Source organism: Malaclemys terrapin, chromosome 5, assembly GCF_027887155.1.
Source record: "Malaclemys terrapin pileata isolate rMalTer1 chromosome 5, rMalTer1.hap1, whole genome shotgun sequence".
Taxonomy (NCBI): Eukaryota; Metazoa; Chordata; order Testudines; family Emydidae; genus Malaclemys; species Malaclemys terrapin.
In genome coordinates this window covers 109,140,889-109,157,216 of record NC_071509.1, presented here as the reverse complement: position 1 = coordinate 109,157,216, position 16,328 = coordinate 109,140,889, and the positions used below count along the sequence as shown (strand labels likewise).

The following is a 16,328-nucleotide window of genomic DNA, read 5'->3' as shown; positions in this document are numbered from 1 at the left end:
TCTTCTACATGACCAGCATGTAGTGTCAACAAAATGATTTCAGGGGTGGAAGAAGGAAAGAACAGTTTCAGGGTAAAAGATGACTATTTTAAAGAACTGCTTTCCCCCCCCCCCCTCCCCCCCCAATCTAAAGAACAGGGGAAAATGGAGTACTCGAGCTAGAAAATAACTCTGCTGCTATTAAGTGTCTGGTGTTTGGAAAACAGCCCACGGAATCTGAAAGGTTTCCATAATTACTATTAGCCTTTGTATGCCGGTTGGTCATAGTTTCCTCTAAACGGTGGAACTCGCTGGGCTAGACTGCAGTCACTAAACGCTTAAATGAGATCCAGCGATTGATCTCCGCGCGGGTTTCACAACACCCTACGACTGCAGCTTGCCATTGTCCCTACCTCTCGTTTTGGTTTGTTTAGGAGGTATTTGCCATGGAGTAGGTACAAGCTGTTGCAAAGGCAAGCTCTGTCTCTGATCCAGCGCACTGCTAGTTCATGGGGCGCTGTAAGAGCGTGCCATGCTGGTTAGAGACACTTAGCCCCCGCCTCTGCACTCCTGCCACCAGGTGCCCCTCATAACGGCCATCTGTCCATTGCTCACACGCTACCGCCGGGGGAGTGTCCCTGCGTGATTTCTCTAGTAGCCCCGCAGCGCGGCTGGAGCAGGCAGGGAGGCGGGCAGAAGCCCGTGCGCCGGAGGACACGAACCTTCCCCAGTAATGGGCCACGTTCTCGCCCCCAGCCGCGGGCTGCGCCGGCGGCGTAGTGCGCACGCGCGCCGCCGTCGCGCAGTTTGGCCCGGAAGCAGCCGGCGGCCCGGCCGGTCGGAGCCGCGCGCTGGTGTCGCTGTAGCGGCGGGGAGGATGCGGCGCGCTGAGATGGCTCGTACGGAGTGAGGAAGAGCCCGAACTCCCCCCCCCGGCTCCGCTCTGGCTTCAGGCCCCTTCTCTCTGCGCTGCGGCGGGCGGAGGCGGCGCAAGGAGAAGCCCATGGAGGGGAACCGGGACGAGGCGGAGAAATGCATCGAGATCGCCCGGGAGGCGCTGGAGGCCGCCAACCGCGACCGGGCGCAGCGCTTCCTCCACAAGGCCCAGAAGCTTTACCCGACCGAGACCGCCCGAGGTGAGGCCCGGCTGGCCGCCCCGCCACACTCCTTCCTTGGGCCGCGACCCACCGCCGCCTGGTTGCCACCTCCGAGGGAGGGGCCAGTGGGGCCGGAGTCCTGCCCGAGCTGAGCCCCCACTCCCCGCCACCTTCCCGCTGGCCGGGGCCCCAGCCCTTGGGCAAACCCTAGGCTAGTTCTCCTCGACCTAGGTGGTTTCTGAGGCTCCATCTCGCCTGCTTGCTGCTTCCCCTCCTCTGGGTTTGCCAAACATAACACCTTGGGTAGGGCCTGACCACCGGAGGGGAGATACTAGTGACCTCTGGGCCACCTTCACCCAGTGTGCCCTCTTTGTGGCTTTGCCCATGAGCCCGGGTGCACCCTGGTGAGCAGAACATGTCAGTGGACTTTGTGCCTGTGAAATTGCTCACCTTGGACTTCAAGTGATGTGCACAGAAAATTTCACGTGTGTGACTAGACACGTGTGTGTGTATACAGATGCAGGCCAAGGCGAAGGCCCTAGAAGTGAATGATTAGCTTGTTCAGTTGTATTCAGACTGGTCTGGCTGTAGACATGTAACAGGGAAACCGAACAGTAAGAGGTTTAACTGTTGGGAGATAGGCTGTTCGGGTATTTAAAAGGAGAAAGTGGAGTTGGGAAGAGAATCCTTTGGCTGGAATCAGGAATTGAAGTCAGCCCTAGATAAGCACAAGTTCAGCTTTGTTCTACTACACTGGGTCATAGACTCCTATTTTGTACAAGTTGCCAAAGAGTATTTCTGCTCAACAGCTAGACACGGCCTGTGCCAACTGCCGGTGTCTAGTTGCTGTGTAGACATATCCTAAAAGGCTTGAAGACCTAGTTCAGTGGTTCTCAAACCTTTGTACTGGTGACCCCTTTCACATAGCAAGCCTATAAGTGTGGACCCCCCCCTTTATAAATTAAAAACAATTTTTAATATATTTAACACTATTATAAATGCTGGAGGCAAAGTGGGGTTTGGGGCGGAGGCTGACAGCTCATGACCCCCCATGTAATAACCGTGCGACCCCTGGAGGGGTCCTGACCCCCAGTTTGAGAAACCCTGAGCTAGTTGAAATTCAGAGAAGCACTTCATTAAAACACGTAGTACTTAGCTAAAACAATTGGAAGGAATATGACTTTGATTTACCATGTTCTCTTTCGGGATGTAAAAAGTTAACCGGTAAGTAGCAGTCTTACCGGTTAACCCGCCTTAACTGTTAACCCCAGGCTGGCTGGCCGGCCCCAGTGTCCCTGCGCTGGTTGGAATGGGCCCAGCCACGCCGACCAGTGGGATCTGCCCCAGCGGCTTAATCGGTTAACCATTTAAATCAGCAGTTCTTAATCGGGGTCAGAGGCCCCCTGGGGATATGCGAGCAGGTTTCAGGGGGTCCGCCAAACCAGGCTGGCATTAGACTAATTGGAGCAGGAAGCCCATGCTGTCCTGACTCCACCACCCGGGGCTGAAGCCAAAGCCTGAGCAGCTTAGCTTTACGGGGGCCCCCCGTGGTGTAGAGCCCCAGGCAGTTGTCCTGCTTGCTTCCCCCTAATGCCAGCCCTGGCTTTTATATGTAGAAAAACAGTTGTTGTGGCACAGGTGGGCCATGGAGTTTTAATAGCATGTTGGCGGGGGGGGGGGGGGGGGGGTTCAGAAGGAAAAAGAACTCCTGTTTAAATGACATATTTTTAGTCATTTAAATGGTTAACTTTTTAAACAGTACTTACATCCCTAGTTCTCTTGTTGAAAGAATTTATTGTGGATTATTGTTTGCAGTTTTAGCCACCAACATGGCTGAATTGGGGCAAACCATTACTACACCAGGATTCACTGCACTAGTACAAGTTGCTCTACTCCATTGTGAACTAGGTCTATACTAGTCTTTGGCCAGTTACACCCTGAAATTTGAAAAAACATTAGCATCTTTCTAGCAGTTGTTTAAAAGACGGTTCTTTAGAGGAAACAATAGCATGGTTTCAGATTTCATTATCAACAGGGTCATTGCCTATCTAAGGGTATGTCTTCACTACCAATGTTAAAGCGCTGCCGCAGCACCAGCAGTGGGAGAGAGCTCTCCCAGCACTGTAAAAAAACCCACCCCCATGAGGGGAGTAGCTTCCAGTGCTGGGAGTGCGGCTGGGAGCACTGTCTACACTGCCACTTCACAGCGATGAAACTTGCATCGCTCGGGGGTGTTTTTTCACACCCCGAGTGAGAAAGTTTCAGCGTTGTAAAGTGGGAGTGTAGACGAGGCCTTGGGGTCTTCTAGTCATGCTATGTCAGAAGTTTATTCTAGATGTTAGTGCATGCAATGACTTGTTGAGTTTCCAGTCTCCACTTAAGTTCCCTTTATTTTCTTCAAAGGATAAGTAAGTTTCCTTTTATTCTTTTTACTGAAATGAAGATTTCCACACACAATTAAATACTGCAGCATAGAATATTTCAAATTAAAATTGCACTCTAGGGTGATGCTCTGAAAATATCAACTCTAGGTGCTGCAGGTTCCTACTGTAATATCAGGTATATATTTACCAAACACTTTCCCTCCTCCTGTGCTTATCTGTTAAATTTTGTGAGCAAGCAAAAAGTAAGGGCTTACAACATCTATTTGTTTTTTTTAATTACCGTAGATTGCTTTTTCTGAAATAAAAGATAGATATATAAGGGATCAAAGATAGATATATTAGGGATCATTAGGACAAGGGAAATCCATTGCATCCTTATCTCTGAGCAGAGCCCTCTGCAGAATTGATAGGTCACATACTTTGCACCTCTTCCACTTTGCCTGTATGTCTTAAGTACTACCACAAGCCTGTGATAATCCAAAACACTTGCCATGGCTTAGTTGGATGGCCTTCATGAAAATTCCCTTTGCCTATGAAAAGGAATATTGGGCTGGAAGCCAGGAGACAATGAGTTTCAGTCTCCCCTCTTACGCTGACTAGAGTTAATAATTTTGTACATTTCACAGTCCGTATAGCAGTGGTCACCAACCGTTGTATCATGATCGACTGGTCGATCCTGGAGACTCCTGTTCGATTGTGATCTCCGGTGGTGTAGTGGGGCTGCGGCTAAGGCAGGCTCTTTGCCTACCCTGGCCCCACGCTGCTCCCAGAAGTTGCCAATGCGGTCCTGGGGGGCGGGAGGGAAGGGGGTCTCTGCACGCCACTCCTGCCTGCAAGCACCACCCCCACAACATATTGGCCACAGATCCGTACCTAGCCAATGGGAACTGCGGGGGCAGTGCCTACAGAGGGGGTAGTGCGCAGAGACCCCTCTTCCCCCCCGGGCCGCATTGGCCGCTTCCAGGAGCAGCGTGGGACCAGAGCCACCCAAGATAGGTGCTGCTCCCTTCAATAGGCAGGTTGTGAATGGCTCTGCAGCATGAAGACCAGGAGTAGCATGAATACAGCAGGCCAAGAAGCCTCCCAGAGCCAGCCCCCTCCTGCACCCAAACTCCCTCCCAAAGCTTGCACCACTTACCCCTTCCTGCACCCCAACCCTTTGCCTCAGGCTCAGCTCGGAGCCCCCTCCCCCACTGTGAACCCCTCAGCCCCAACCCAGAGCGTGCACCCCTCCCGAACCCAGCTCCCTGCCCCAGACCAGTGAAAGTGAGTGAGGGTGGTAGAGAGCGAGTGACGGAAGAGGGGGGGGATGGAGTGAGCAGGGCGGGGCTTCGGGGAAGGGGCAGGGTAGATTCTGGGTTGCCCTTAAACTCAAATAGTGATCTTGGATGTAAAAACGTTGGCGACCACTGCCCTATGGTCTTATGCCCCTACTTTAGGAGGCAGGCAACAATTTCCATTTTTTTTTTTATAGGTGAGGTTTCTGGGACTCATGCAAGGCCACTTTAGGAAATACAACCTAAGACTAAAATGGCAGACCTAAATTTCACCCACTTTGCCACACTGCCTCTCAGAATGAAGATGCCAAAAATGTGCTTGACTATGATGTCTGTAAAATGAACTTTTGCTACATACCTTTCTTTGCAAAGTGTTTGTTTCACTGCACAGAGTGAATGCATGTTGAGGCTCGAATGTATAGGACTCTTATTTTATTCATTGTGGAAACTGATACATGTATCATGAATGAAACGGGGAATTTTTCAGGTATCCAGCTTGAGACACCTAGTGCCTGATTTGTTTGAGCACCTACAGTTCTATCTGAAGCCAATAAGAGTTGCAAATGCCCAGTATCTATGAAATATCAGGCCCTAAGAGTATGTCTACAGTGCGGTGTGAACCCAGGGTTAATAGGACTTGAGTAGTTGACCTATGTTAGGGAACCTTGGGCTTGAGCATCTATATTGTATTTTAGCTAGGTTAAGAATTTTCTGACCCATGCTCAACCCTAGGGCTCTGTTGTCCACACTGCAGAGCATAGACCTGAGTCAAAGTAACCATATCCCAGAGTCCCAAGCGCACTCTCCTCCACCCCTGAAAATGTGGCCACTCTAGCCCTAGGACTGTGGTGCACTTTGGGAAGACTTTACTGCTGCCCTGTAGATTATTAGGAAGCAGGTCACTTTACAAAAGGCTTGATTGGTTCACTCTCCATTGAAAACCCAGAAGGCTCTCTGATAATGTTTTTGCAGATCGCTAATCAGAAGAAAATTGGTTAATGCTGACCTGAACTGCTACTTTGCAAAGGGGGTGTGGCTTCCATTTTCAATAGAGTGGATTGCAGAATGTTGGGATGGAAAGGATTAAGGAAGTTGTCCCAAGGAATTGTGTGATTCTTCCAGATGACTCCTGGGACCTCTGTCAAGCTGGGCTGCATCTACACTGCAAAGTCTTAGGGCTCAGACCCTCCAGCCCTGGCTTGACAGAAGCTCAGACCCTCCAGCCCTGTAAGGTCCTGGGACCGAGTCCTGGGTTAGCACAGTTGCAGTGCAGACACAAGGGGGGCTCATGCACAGGCTTAGATTGCAGTGTAGACATACCCTAAGTGTCTTAAACTGGGTACTCAAAAATTAGTGGGCTCTTCCAAAAATAGGGATAATAGATCTCTATCTCACCAAGGTGTTGAAAAAAAATTGTGAGGTGCTATTACAGTGATGAGTGCATTAGAAAAGCCTTTGAGTAAAATTTAAAAAAAATCTATATTCAGGTCAGGATTTGGATGAAGTGCAGTAGATAAGAAATGGAATCACATATTGAATGATGAGGATAAAATGAAATATGGAATAGCTGCCTCATTATCAGAGTACCATCCCTTCTTTGCAGTGAATGAAACAGGGGTCCTGTGGGAAAAATAGTATGTTATCACGTAATTTAAAGATAATGAACACATACACAAACAGGCAAAATTAAGGTTTCATGGGCAACATTAGTTCTGGCTCTTCCTAACTCAAGTGATTGATTTGAAACCTTAATAATGTTGTTTTGAAGGTTGGGTTTTTTTTTTTGGTATGGAATATACTATTTATATTCATAATTATATTTGGACCATCAAGTGGATGCTCTAGAATCTTAGAAGATCTGGAAACTATTGAGAAGTGTTTGGGGCTTTTTAGTATGTCTACATTGCTATTTTTTAGGAGATTTCCCACTGTCCCACTAGTGCAACTCCCTCTGTGGTGGTAATGATGAAAATGCTAGTGTAGACAGGTCTTAGATGTTTTTTGCTACTAGGTCATCCAAGCCACCACTGTGTGTTGTGGCAGACTTTACAGGAAGGATGTAGAGAAGATTTTAAGAACATAAGGATGGCCATACTGGGTCAGACCAATGATCCATCTAGCCCAGTATCCTGTCTTCAGACATGGCCAATGCCAGGTGCTTCAGAGGGAATGAACAGAACAGATAATCACCAAGTGATCCATCCCCTATCGCCCATTCCCAGCTTCTGGCAAACAGAGGCTAGGGACGCTTCAGAGCATGGTTTTACATCCCTGCCCATCCTGGCTAATAGCTATTTCTCGACTATGAACTTATCTAGTTCTTTTTTGAACCCTAGGGGGTTCTAGTTCTCTTTTCCCAGCCTCTTGGAGAGAACAGAGTTATTTAACAACGTAAAACTCCAACAAGCTTAAAAAGTGAGTGGAAACTTTTTCTTCAGGAATTTATAAAGCATTGTGGTGTTGATAGTTTACAAAACTATGTAGTCTGCCATCTTGTTCTATAAAGTGACTTTTCAATAGCTCTGGCCTCTAAATTAGCCCCATAAGTTAGGATAAAGTTGCTCCCCATCTATTGATGGGATAAATATCCACTGACTACATGAAACCAAAATTTGAACAAGTCACAGTGCATCTTTCATTGCACCTTAAAAATTGGCAGATTTGAGCTCTGTTGGAATTTAAAAAGGAGGGAAGAATATTTAAGGGCCCAGTGTGAATATGCTCTACCACTAGTGCCATGAGTTCAACCTTGGGGACAGCTGTAGTGTAGGTCTTCAGACAATAATCAATACTTTGAATTTCACTTGTGAATGGATTGGGAGCTAGTGCAGAGCGTGGAGCACAAAACTGTATTGATGTTGGCCCAGCCCAGGTTAGACATGAACAGCCATGTTCTTGGTAGCTGAAGAGTCAGAGTGGCATTCAAGGATACCCCTAAATAGAGGGCATTACAGCCTTCCAGCCTGGTAGTGACAAAGGCATAAGAATACGATGTGGTCCATTTCTGTCTTTACTTGTCTCTTGTCACTGTAGTATCTGAGCAGTTTTCAATCATTAACGGTATTTAATTTATGTAGATTTAATGATATTTTATTTATTTAGGAACTATTCCCAAAGGATTCTAAAACAAACATACAGATTTATCAATTGCAGTAGAACCTCTCTTATCTCACTTTGATAATTCTTAAAAAAATCCCTGTGTATCATCCTACTTCTCATTGATTTAATGGCAAGTGGTATTGTAATGAAATCTCATATTTCTGACTTCTGGTATACTGTCCAATATGGTTATAATTAAATCTAAACAACACCCTTCAGAATAAGTGAAGTGCATTAGTATTTTTTATCACATGGGTTCATTTATTTGCTAATTTGCAAAATGAAGTAACCTGCAATGGATCTTGTAGTCATCAGAGTGAGCTAGCAGGTTTCTTTTGTATTCACAGAGATTTTCTTATCCTCCACTGAAATGCACATCTTGTGGAGTGATTAGTCACAACTACTTAACAGCAGTCAGCAACACAACCATTCAGGACAGCAGTTTGTTAATTCTTTATTATTTAACACTTTTTTTTTTGTGATGTATGCCTCTTTATAATTAAATATAATTATTAGAATCTTCAATATTAGTGTGTTTCCTTTGCGGCATATAAAGATACAGTGGAATTAAATGTTGAAGATCATGCTAAACCATATCTTAGCAAACTTCTTCCAGATTGCCATCTTCATTTCTGCAGACATTCTTAAAATTTCCCAGTAGAAGAGGTGTCACTGTTTGGAAAGTAAGTTAATCGAGAAATTAGATGTAGATCAGGAAAGGTTTGTTTCCTTCAGTAAAAAGTACAAGCAGTATCTATAGATACAGTCAGGCATCTTGGCTTCTACAAAAGACATAGGCCCAGATTCTGCCTTGCTTTGTGTCTGCTTTATGCCACCCTGCCAGCACAAAGCATTTCCAAAGTCCAAGGTATAAGTCAGTGGCTCTCAAACTTTTGTACTGGTGACCCCTTTCACATAGCAAGCCTCTGAGTGCGGCCCCTCGCCCCTTATAAATTAAAAACACTTTTTTATATATTTAACACCATTATAAACGCTGGAGATAAAGCGGGGTTTGGGGTGGAGGTTGACAGCTTGCCACCCCCTGAGGGATCCCGACCCCCAGTTTGAGAACCCCTGGTATAAATGATCCTTCCATGGCACAGAGACAGCTACTGGTCATAATAGATCACATGATAATGGAATTTCACTCCTGCCCAAAGGGTTCTGAATTACAGCTGAGAAATTGTATGCAGCGTTGCTGTAGCTGTATCAGTCCCAGGATATGAGAGAGACAAGGTGGGTGAGGTAATATATTTTATTGGACCAATTTCTGTTGGTGAGAGAGATGAGCTGAAGAGCTTTGTATAAGCTCAAAAGCTCATCTCTCTCACCAACAGAAGTTGGTCCAATAAAAGATTTACCTCACCCACCTTGTCTCTGATCAATTTCTCTTCTTACAATCTTGTTAATTTCAGTCTGCTCCTGCTTGTCATTTCTAATCAGCAGCAGAAACATAGGAACTGTTTGCAGACTCAGGAAGACAACAGTCCATTGGTTTGTGTTCAGTTCACATTTGGCAGGGTATCCCAGCCATAAGTGTTAGAAACTTAGTATTGTTATAAAGAAACACATGTAGTCTTCTACAGAAATTGATGACTTAAACCCCACAGTAGCCAGGGAAAGCTTCCTACTCATTACAGAACGAGCAAATAAGGGAATGGATTTTTTATTTTTCAAGCCCTCCATATACATATCTTTGTAATGGACCATAGAAATGTCAGTACCTGATGACTTCTGTTTCTGTGAATTGCCTCCTCTTTATTGGAAATGAAGGGTGTTTTTTGCATTCTTTTCAGAGCTCTGGGGTTATATATACTACCTTCACATGTCCTCACCATCCAGAGTGTACCCTTCTTGTCATATTGCTTTTCTTAAGATTAGTGTACTTCTAGATAAAGAAGATTGGCTGAGACTCACTTTTTTTCTTCCAAGAACCATTCCTTAATCTTCTGTTGTGACATGACACACTTCTGCTCCTTGAGTCTAAGCACTTTGCCTTGTATAGCACTTCCAGCCCTTGGTTCAGGAAAAAGGGCAAAGAATTAAGCCCAAGATTTCTGTATAAGTACCTTCAAATCTGTTTTTGGGCCAGTCCTGCAGTGGTCCCTAGGAGATGAACTAAACACTAAAGAAACTATTTTAGTAGTTCTCAGACTCTGTGTACCGCTGATGGTCTGTGGAAAGCTGATTCCTCCTTTCTATTTTCAGATACAGGCAGTCCTCAGACTTAAGACACAATTGGTTCCTGAAAATTGCATCATAAGTCGAAACGTCATAACTCAGAATCGCAATCCACTCCGTAGTGGGACTGAGCATCATAAAGTCAAAACCAGTTGTCATAAGTTGAATCAGGGTGTCAGTTCAGAAGTGCAGTTTGTCATAAGTTGAACGTCGTAAAGTCGAGGACTGCCTGTACTTATTCAGGCATTTAGGGCTTTCATTGCAAAGAGAGGGATGGATGCCTGTAAAAGCAGCTGGAAAGTGAGGAACCAGCCCATCTTTTTACACTACTCTATGTTGCTACATTAGAAGAGAAGAAGGAGGGGAGACTGGGGGGCACGAGTCGACCAGTTACCGATTTCTAAATGCTTTCCCTTGTAAGCAATTGCTTGCTATAGTTGCTTCAAGAATTTTGTGTTTGTGAATAGAAGGGGTTGTGGACCAGCTGAGGGGGAAATCCATAAGACAATCTCTTAAGATGTGGTCCACATAATGGAAAAGTTTCAGAGCTCCCTACCCTAATAGGTCTCTTCCAGCTGCAATGTGTATTATGATATTATGGTTTTACTGTCTCTTTACAGTTTTGTTGGAAGCAATTATGAAGAATGGAAGTGCTGCTGGGAGTGCTCCATACTGCCAAAAGCCAGCAAATGGCAATGATCAAAGTAAGCCCAGTAGTACAAAGGACAGCAATGCGTCTGCTGCAGGTGAAAGTGGAAAAGGCTACACCAAAGATCAAGTGGAAGGAGTACTCAGGTATTGACTTACATAAACACATCACCTCTTGTATCATATGCATGTGGATATTATTCACTTAAGCTTCCAGGTAAAGAATCTAAAGAAGCATCTCCTAGATCTAGCTCATCTTTAGAGTAGAGATGCTTGTACTGAATGGAGACTTTTTTTTTAATAACACAAATTGTGATGTACATTCATTCTTTGTTAGAGTATCATACCAATCTACATTGCAAATATCCCTATCTGTTACAAAATCCAAGATAGTTATTGAGGAACTGTCATGGCAAAATGACAGTGACTGTGGAAGTCCTGATGTAAAACCTACAAGGCAGTGTTTCTAACTTAAATATTTATAAGGTGTCTAAAATATACTTCTTCAGAGTGAGACTAAAAATCCAGGGGTTAGAACTGTGAGGAAAAGTATTAATACATTCACAGCTAACATTAAAGTTTTCAAGACAATCACACTATGCACATGGGTTTTAGATTAATTTGAATATTAAATCAGCTCCTTATTGGAGGGACTTGTGTCCGAGGAACCCCTTGACTAAATGACCTCAGCTTGGACTACTAATTCTACCCCTGGGCCTAATGTAGCACAGCAATTTTATAGTGAAAGAGTAGAGCTACCACAGTTAAGGCTGCACCTTGATTTTCATTCTGTTGAGATTAATCTAAAAGACAGAATTTTGTGAGTATCATTTTAAAATTTTCCTTGTAGCTTGAGCAATGCTTTCTTGATTTTTTTTTTCACCCTTATGGCAATTTGTGGGGGAGAAATTATCATTGAGACCTGCTATAAGAGTTTTGAAAGGGCCACATGACTTTTGAACCTTTTTTCCCCAAGGACAGCACTTTGAGGGTTGAAAACAATAGTTGTCCTTTTTGGTTTGTGTAGATTGGATAAATTCTCTTAGAAAGTAAAAACATTGTTTTTAACATAAAACATAAGTTACTGTTTTGACTGATGGCAGTATCCTGTACATGAGTCAGTATCAACTGTATGCCAGTGTTTAGAATTGGGCTCGCTGTTAAGGATTTGTTTCCTGAAGCTCAGTAACCCCTTTGTTCATACCAACATTGATAAAAGTTGCTTTTTGGTTACACCCAGTCCCATTGTTCAGGAAATTAGCGTGGAGCATGCATCATGATTAGATTGCCCTAGTGCTGCTGCTTACTAGAGTGTTTCATCATCTTTCTATTTAATGTCATTTTCTTTGACAATACTTGTAACATAAAATGTGAGTGTGCATGAGGATTTTAGAGCACTTTGAAATATCAGCTCTTACCTTGAAAGCAAAGCTTCCAGTTTAAAACTTCCAGAAGGAGCCCCTACAGAATGCAGGCAGCAAGCAACACATACAGTAGAACACCAGAGTTACGAACTGTCCAATCAACCACACACTTCATTTGGAACCGGAAGTACGCAATCAGAAAAGTATAGTATAGTACTGTTAAATGTAAACTACTAAAATAATAAAAGGAACATTTACAAAAAAAGATTGAGGTAAGGAAACTTTCTGTTCTTGTTTCATTTAAATTAAGATGGTTAAAAGCAGCATTTTTCTTCTGCATAGTAAAGTTTCAAAGTTGTATCAAGTCAATGTTCAGTTGTAAACTTTTGAAAAAACAACCATAACATTTTATTCAGGGTTACGAACATTTCAGAGTTATGAACAACCTTCATTCCTGAGGTGTTCGTAATTCTGAGGTTCTACTGCATGAAGAAAGCTGCCAAGGGCAAGACTTGAACTCACAGTATATGGGTGCTGCCAGTGTTCAATGGCCACAGCATGTCGCTTTGAGTCACCCATTAGTAATTCTGGCATCATGCTCTGTGCAGGCACTTGAAGCATGACTTTTAAGAACATAAGGCACAAATCAGAAGGGACCCCAGGGCTGCCAAGTATCATCACAAGTATCCGCATCATACAATCCCACTCATAAATGTGTCCAGTTCTCCCTTAAAACTAATTAATTTGTTAGTGCCCACAGCTCCTATTGGAAGGATGTTCCAGAACCTCGTTCCTCTGTTGGTTAGAAGCCTTCTACTTTCTTGCTTGCATTTGTTCATGGCCAGTTTATACCCATTTGTAGTTGTATCAGCATTGTCCTTTAGCTTAAATAGCTGTTTACTCTTCCCCCACCCCACGGATTTATTTAGAGAGAGCAATCATTCATATCCTCTCTTAGCCTTCTTTTTGCTAGTAAACAAAGCAAGCTCTTTTACAATCTCCTCTCATAAGATAGGCCCTCTATTCCCCGATCTTCCTAGGTAGTGCTTCTCTGCATCTGCAACAAATGGGTTTACTGCATTGGTTTTCATTGGTGTTGCGCTAGTATTGTTGGTAGATACAAATATAAACAAGCACTGAGGTGCTGTTTTTTTTAAATTTCTTCCATATACACAAGGGACGTGGCTCACCAACAAGCTACCATAACACCATAGCTATAAAGCATTGCATGATAGTGCAAACAAGTTGCTCAATGGGGAGAAGTGTAAGATGCAATACCTTGCCTTTGATTGCATAAGTACTGAGCGATATGCTATGAATAGTAAGAAATGTTGAAAGGAAAGCTACTCGTTCAGCACAGAAGTTTGAAAACTCACATACTGAGAAGCACTTCTCTTGTGAGCTGAAATGTATTTGAAAATAAGTTATTTTTTTAAAATGTGTAATTCTTTCCTGCTAATAGTGAGCATCTTGTTCAAAATGTACATAGTGGCAGTAGTATAAGAACCAAATGCAGGACAGATCAAACTAGCTCCCTCCTGTTTTAATACCATCTCCACCTCAAAACCTCTACTTTACTACAGAAGCAAAGAGTTTGCTGCTTGATCACAGCTGAATTTACAGTAAACAAACGTAATAAAGACAAGAAGCAGCCATATAGCAGTGGGAGAAGCTTGATTTGCCCCCCCCACCACCACCCTTGTTTTAGTTCATTTAATACAGACACACACACCATCCTCCCAATCCCACAAAAACTATAATAGGGTACTGGACAGGGTTACGACTTATAGGAACGAGAATTGCTTGAAGGTGGTGTGACCGAGTGCCTGGGAAGGGCCACACTGAGAATGCTACGCTCAGGGCAGACTGCAAGAAACAGGGCATACAATACCCCCAAACTGGTGGTTTGTTCTGCAATTAGAGTCACCAAACCAGTATCAAAGAGCTTCTGCAGCACCACACTGGTTAACAAGAAGCCAGACACAGTCCCCTTTAGGCAATGAAGCCTTTGGCTCCCATCTAGGCAAACTGGTATAATATAGTGAGAAGTTACCGAAAAACCAATTCACCATATAAGAGGTTCTACTAATCCCAAATGATCAGACATTTACCCTCAGGTCAATATGAGTGTCAAATCTTACCCAAATGTCATGTCAGCCAATCCTTAGTAAACTAACTAAAGATTTATTAATAAAAGACGAGAAGAAAGTTATTGAATTGATAAAAGATTATATACATTACAAATGCTTGCAGGGTCCTTATATTAGATTTGTAGCAGTGATGGATGAGTCTGCTGGCTTGCAAAAGTCTCTCTGGAATCATTCCAAAAGGTTATAATCCAAATGCATCTTATGTAGAGTCTGTTAGTCATTCCTTGCATTTTCCAGGGTATTCCAAGTAACTACTTGGAAGATCTCAGTCCCATGGCTTAAACTTTCCCTGTTTCAAGTTCAGCAGACAAGAGATGCAGGATCAGACCTGAGGTTTCACTTTTATAGATGAAGAAGGCTGTCAAGTGCTTTGAGCACAGCATATGACTGAGGAGTCGTCTTTGTTGAGCATGCACTGATTCACCACTTTGAAGTTAACATTCAGTTCCCTGTGTATACACCGTTACACTAGAAGACAGCATCTGGTCATTCATCATAACAGGGATAGATAAGATGAAGACAATGTAGATGATATTAGTTTCTGCAGTATCTCACATCTTTGATCTTAAGGTTAACTGAACACATTAGTATACAGAATGTAAGGCAATTAAGACATGAAAATATTTAGTATCTAAAAGCTAATTTGATTACATTGGTAAACTTCTAACAGGATAAAGATATACAGGCAAACACATTTAGCATCTACCCTTGATTTCTGTTACTACAAATGAATGGGTTAGTGATTGCTGGGCTAGTACATCTGTTTGATATTCACATGCAAGTGAATTGTCCTGATCCAATTGTAATGCCTCTTAAGTTGTTATGGGTTATACACAAGTTAGCTGGTTTGCCAGTATCACAGGTGGGTACATTCTTTGCCATTCTACTAGAACAGGGGTGGGCAAACTTTTTGGCCCGAGGGCTACATTGGGGTTGCAAAATTATATGGAGGGCCGGGTAGGGAAGGCTGTGCCTCCCCAAACAGTCTTACCCATCCCACTTCCTGCCCCCCTCAGAATCTCCAACCCATCCAACCCCCTTGCTCCTTGTTCCATAACTGCCCCCTCCCGGGACCCCCTGCCCCTAATCGCTCCTGGGACCACACTCCCTATCCAACCCTCCTGCTCCCAGTCCCCTGACTGCTCTGACCCCTATCCACACCCCCCGCCCCTTGACAGGCCCCCCGGCATCCCATGCCTATCCAACCCTCCCCGTCCCCTGACCCCTATCCACATCCCAACCCCCTGACAGGCCCCCCCCAGGAGGGGCCGGGGGCTACCCTCCTGAGCCGGGCAGGGCGGTCCCGTGGGCCATAGTTTGCCCACTTCTGCGCTATAAGCAGCACTGCAGAACACCTGGAATGGATCTGTGGACTACCAGAGATCCACAGAACACATTTATTCTAAACTGTTTTTATAGATTTTTTTTTTTTTAAAAACCCCTTTAACGAGGAATTAGTTGTGAAACGTGCGAATCCTTCCTGTTCCTTTCAGTGCTGTCAAGTGTGGATATGTAACTGTCTCTGGCAGCCCCAGAAGAGGAGTCTAAGAAACACAGAAATATTATATTTTACATCTTTTTTTAATAAAGCAATTTAAAATGCGTAAAGTTTTCCAGGTTTTATATTCTTAAAAAATAATATAAAAAGCCTTAGCACAAATAGGTTGCTTAATACCTACAATTTCCTGCTGTGATTAGAAATGTTGCTACGGTTGAGATGCATTCTTGTGAAGAATTAGTTGAAGTATTGCATCTCTTGCCGTGTCTTGTGTTCTTTTATTCATACAAGAGGAAGGCTTGGAGGAAGAGTCCTTAATCTGAATTGGAACTGTGCCAGTCTCTGAGAGTGATGAGATAATAGCAACAAGAATTTTACCAAACAAGATTAAAATTTACTGTAATTGCAGTTTACTTGAATTTAGAAATGTGTTCAGGCAATTTTTTGGCTTACTTTCTATTGATCCAAAGCTATACCACAAAGACTGCAAGTCATGTGGCCTTATTGAAGTCCAGTCCAATCTTTCTTCGTCTGCTTCTGCAAACTCAGCAAAAGGAGAGAGATAATTTTGCAGTCTTAGTGTAGAGGATGATCCAGAACATGGATGAAAGGGTTTAAACAGATAATGTCACAAACTAGTGTCACTGCTTA

The 16,328-nt window shown here is 43.8% G+C and overlaps 1 protein-coding gene and 1 long non-coding RNA gene across 3 annotated transcripts in view; one reads left to right on the top strand and one right to left on the bottom strand.

The window, feature by feature from the left end:
* Positions 1-798: 798 nt before the first annotated feature.
* DNAJB14 (DnaJ heat shock protein family (Hsp40) member B14) overlaps positions 799-16,328 on the top strand; it is a 34,344-nt gene continuing 18,814 nt past the window's right edge. Inside the window, exons 1-2 of one of the 2 annotated variants that reach the window (XM_054029157.1) lie at positions 799-1,115; positions 10,638-10,812. In XM_054029157.1, the coding sequence (XP_053885132.1) occupies positions 983-1,115; positions 10,638-10,812 (308 nt within the window). In that variant the 5' untranslated portion in view covers positions 799-982. The remainder of the gene's footprint in view (positions 1,116-10,637; positions 10,813-16,328) is intronic. The other variant, XM_054029158.1, reaches the window with a different exon arrangement.
* On the bottom strand, positions 15,513-16,257 carry LOC128837745 (uncharacterized). Its single transcript, XR_008445027.1, has 3 exons — positions 16,131-16,257; positions 15,859-16,019; positions 15,513-15,723 (listed from the first exon to the last, which is right to left on the bottom strand). It is a non-coding gene; the product is annotated as an uncharacterized LOC128837745 (long non-coding RNA).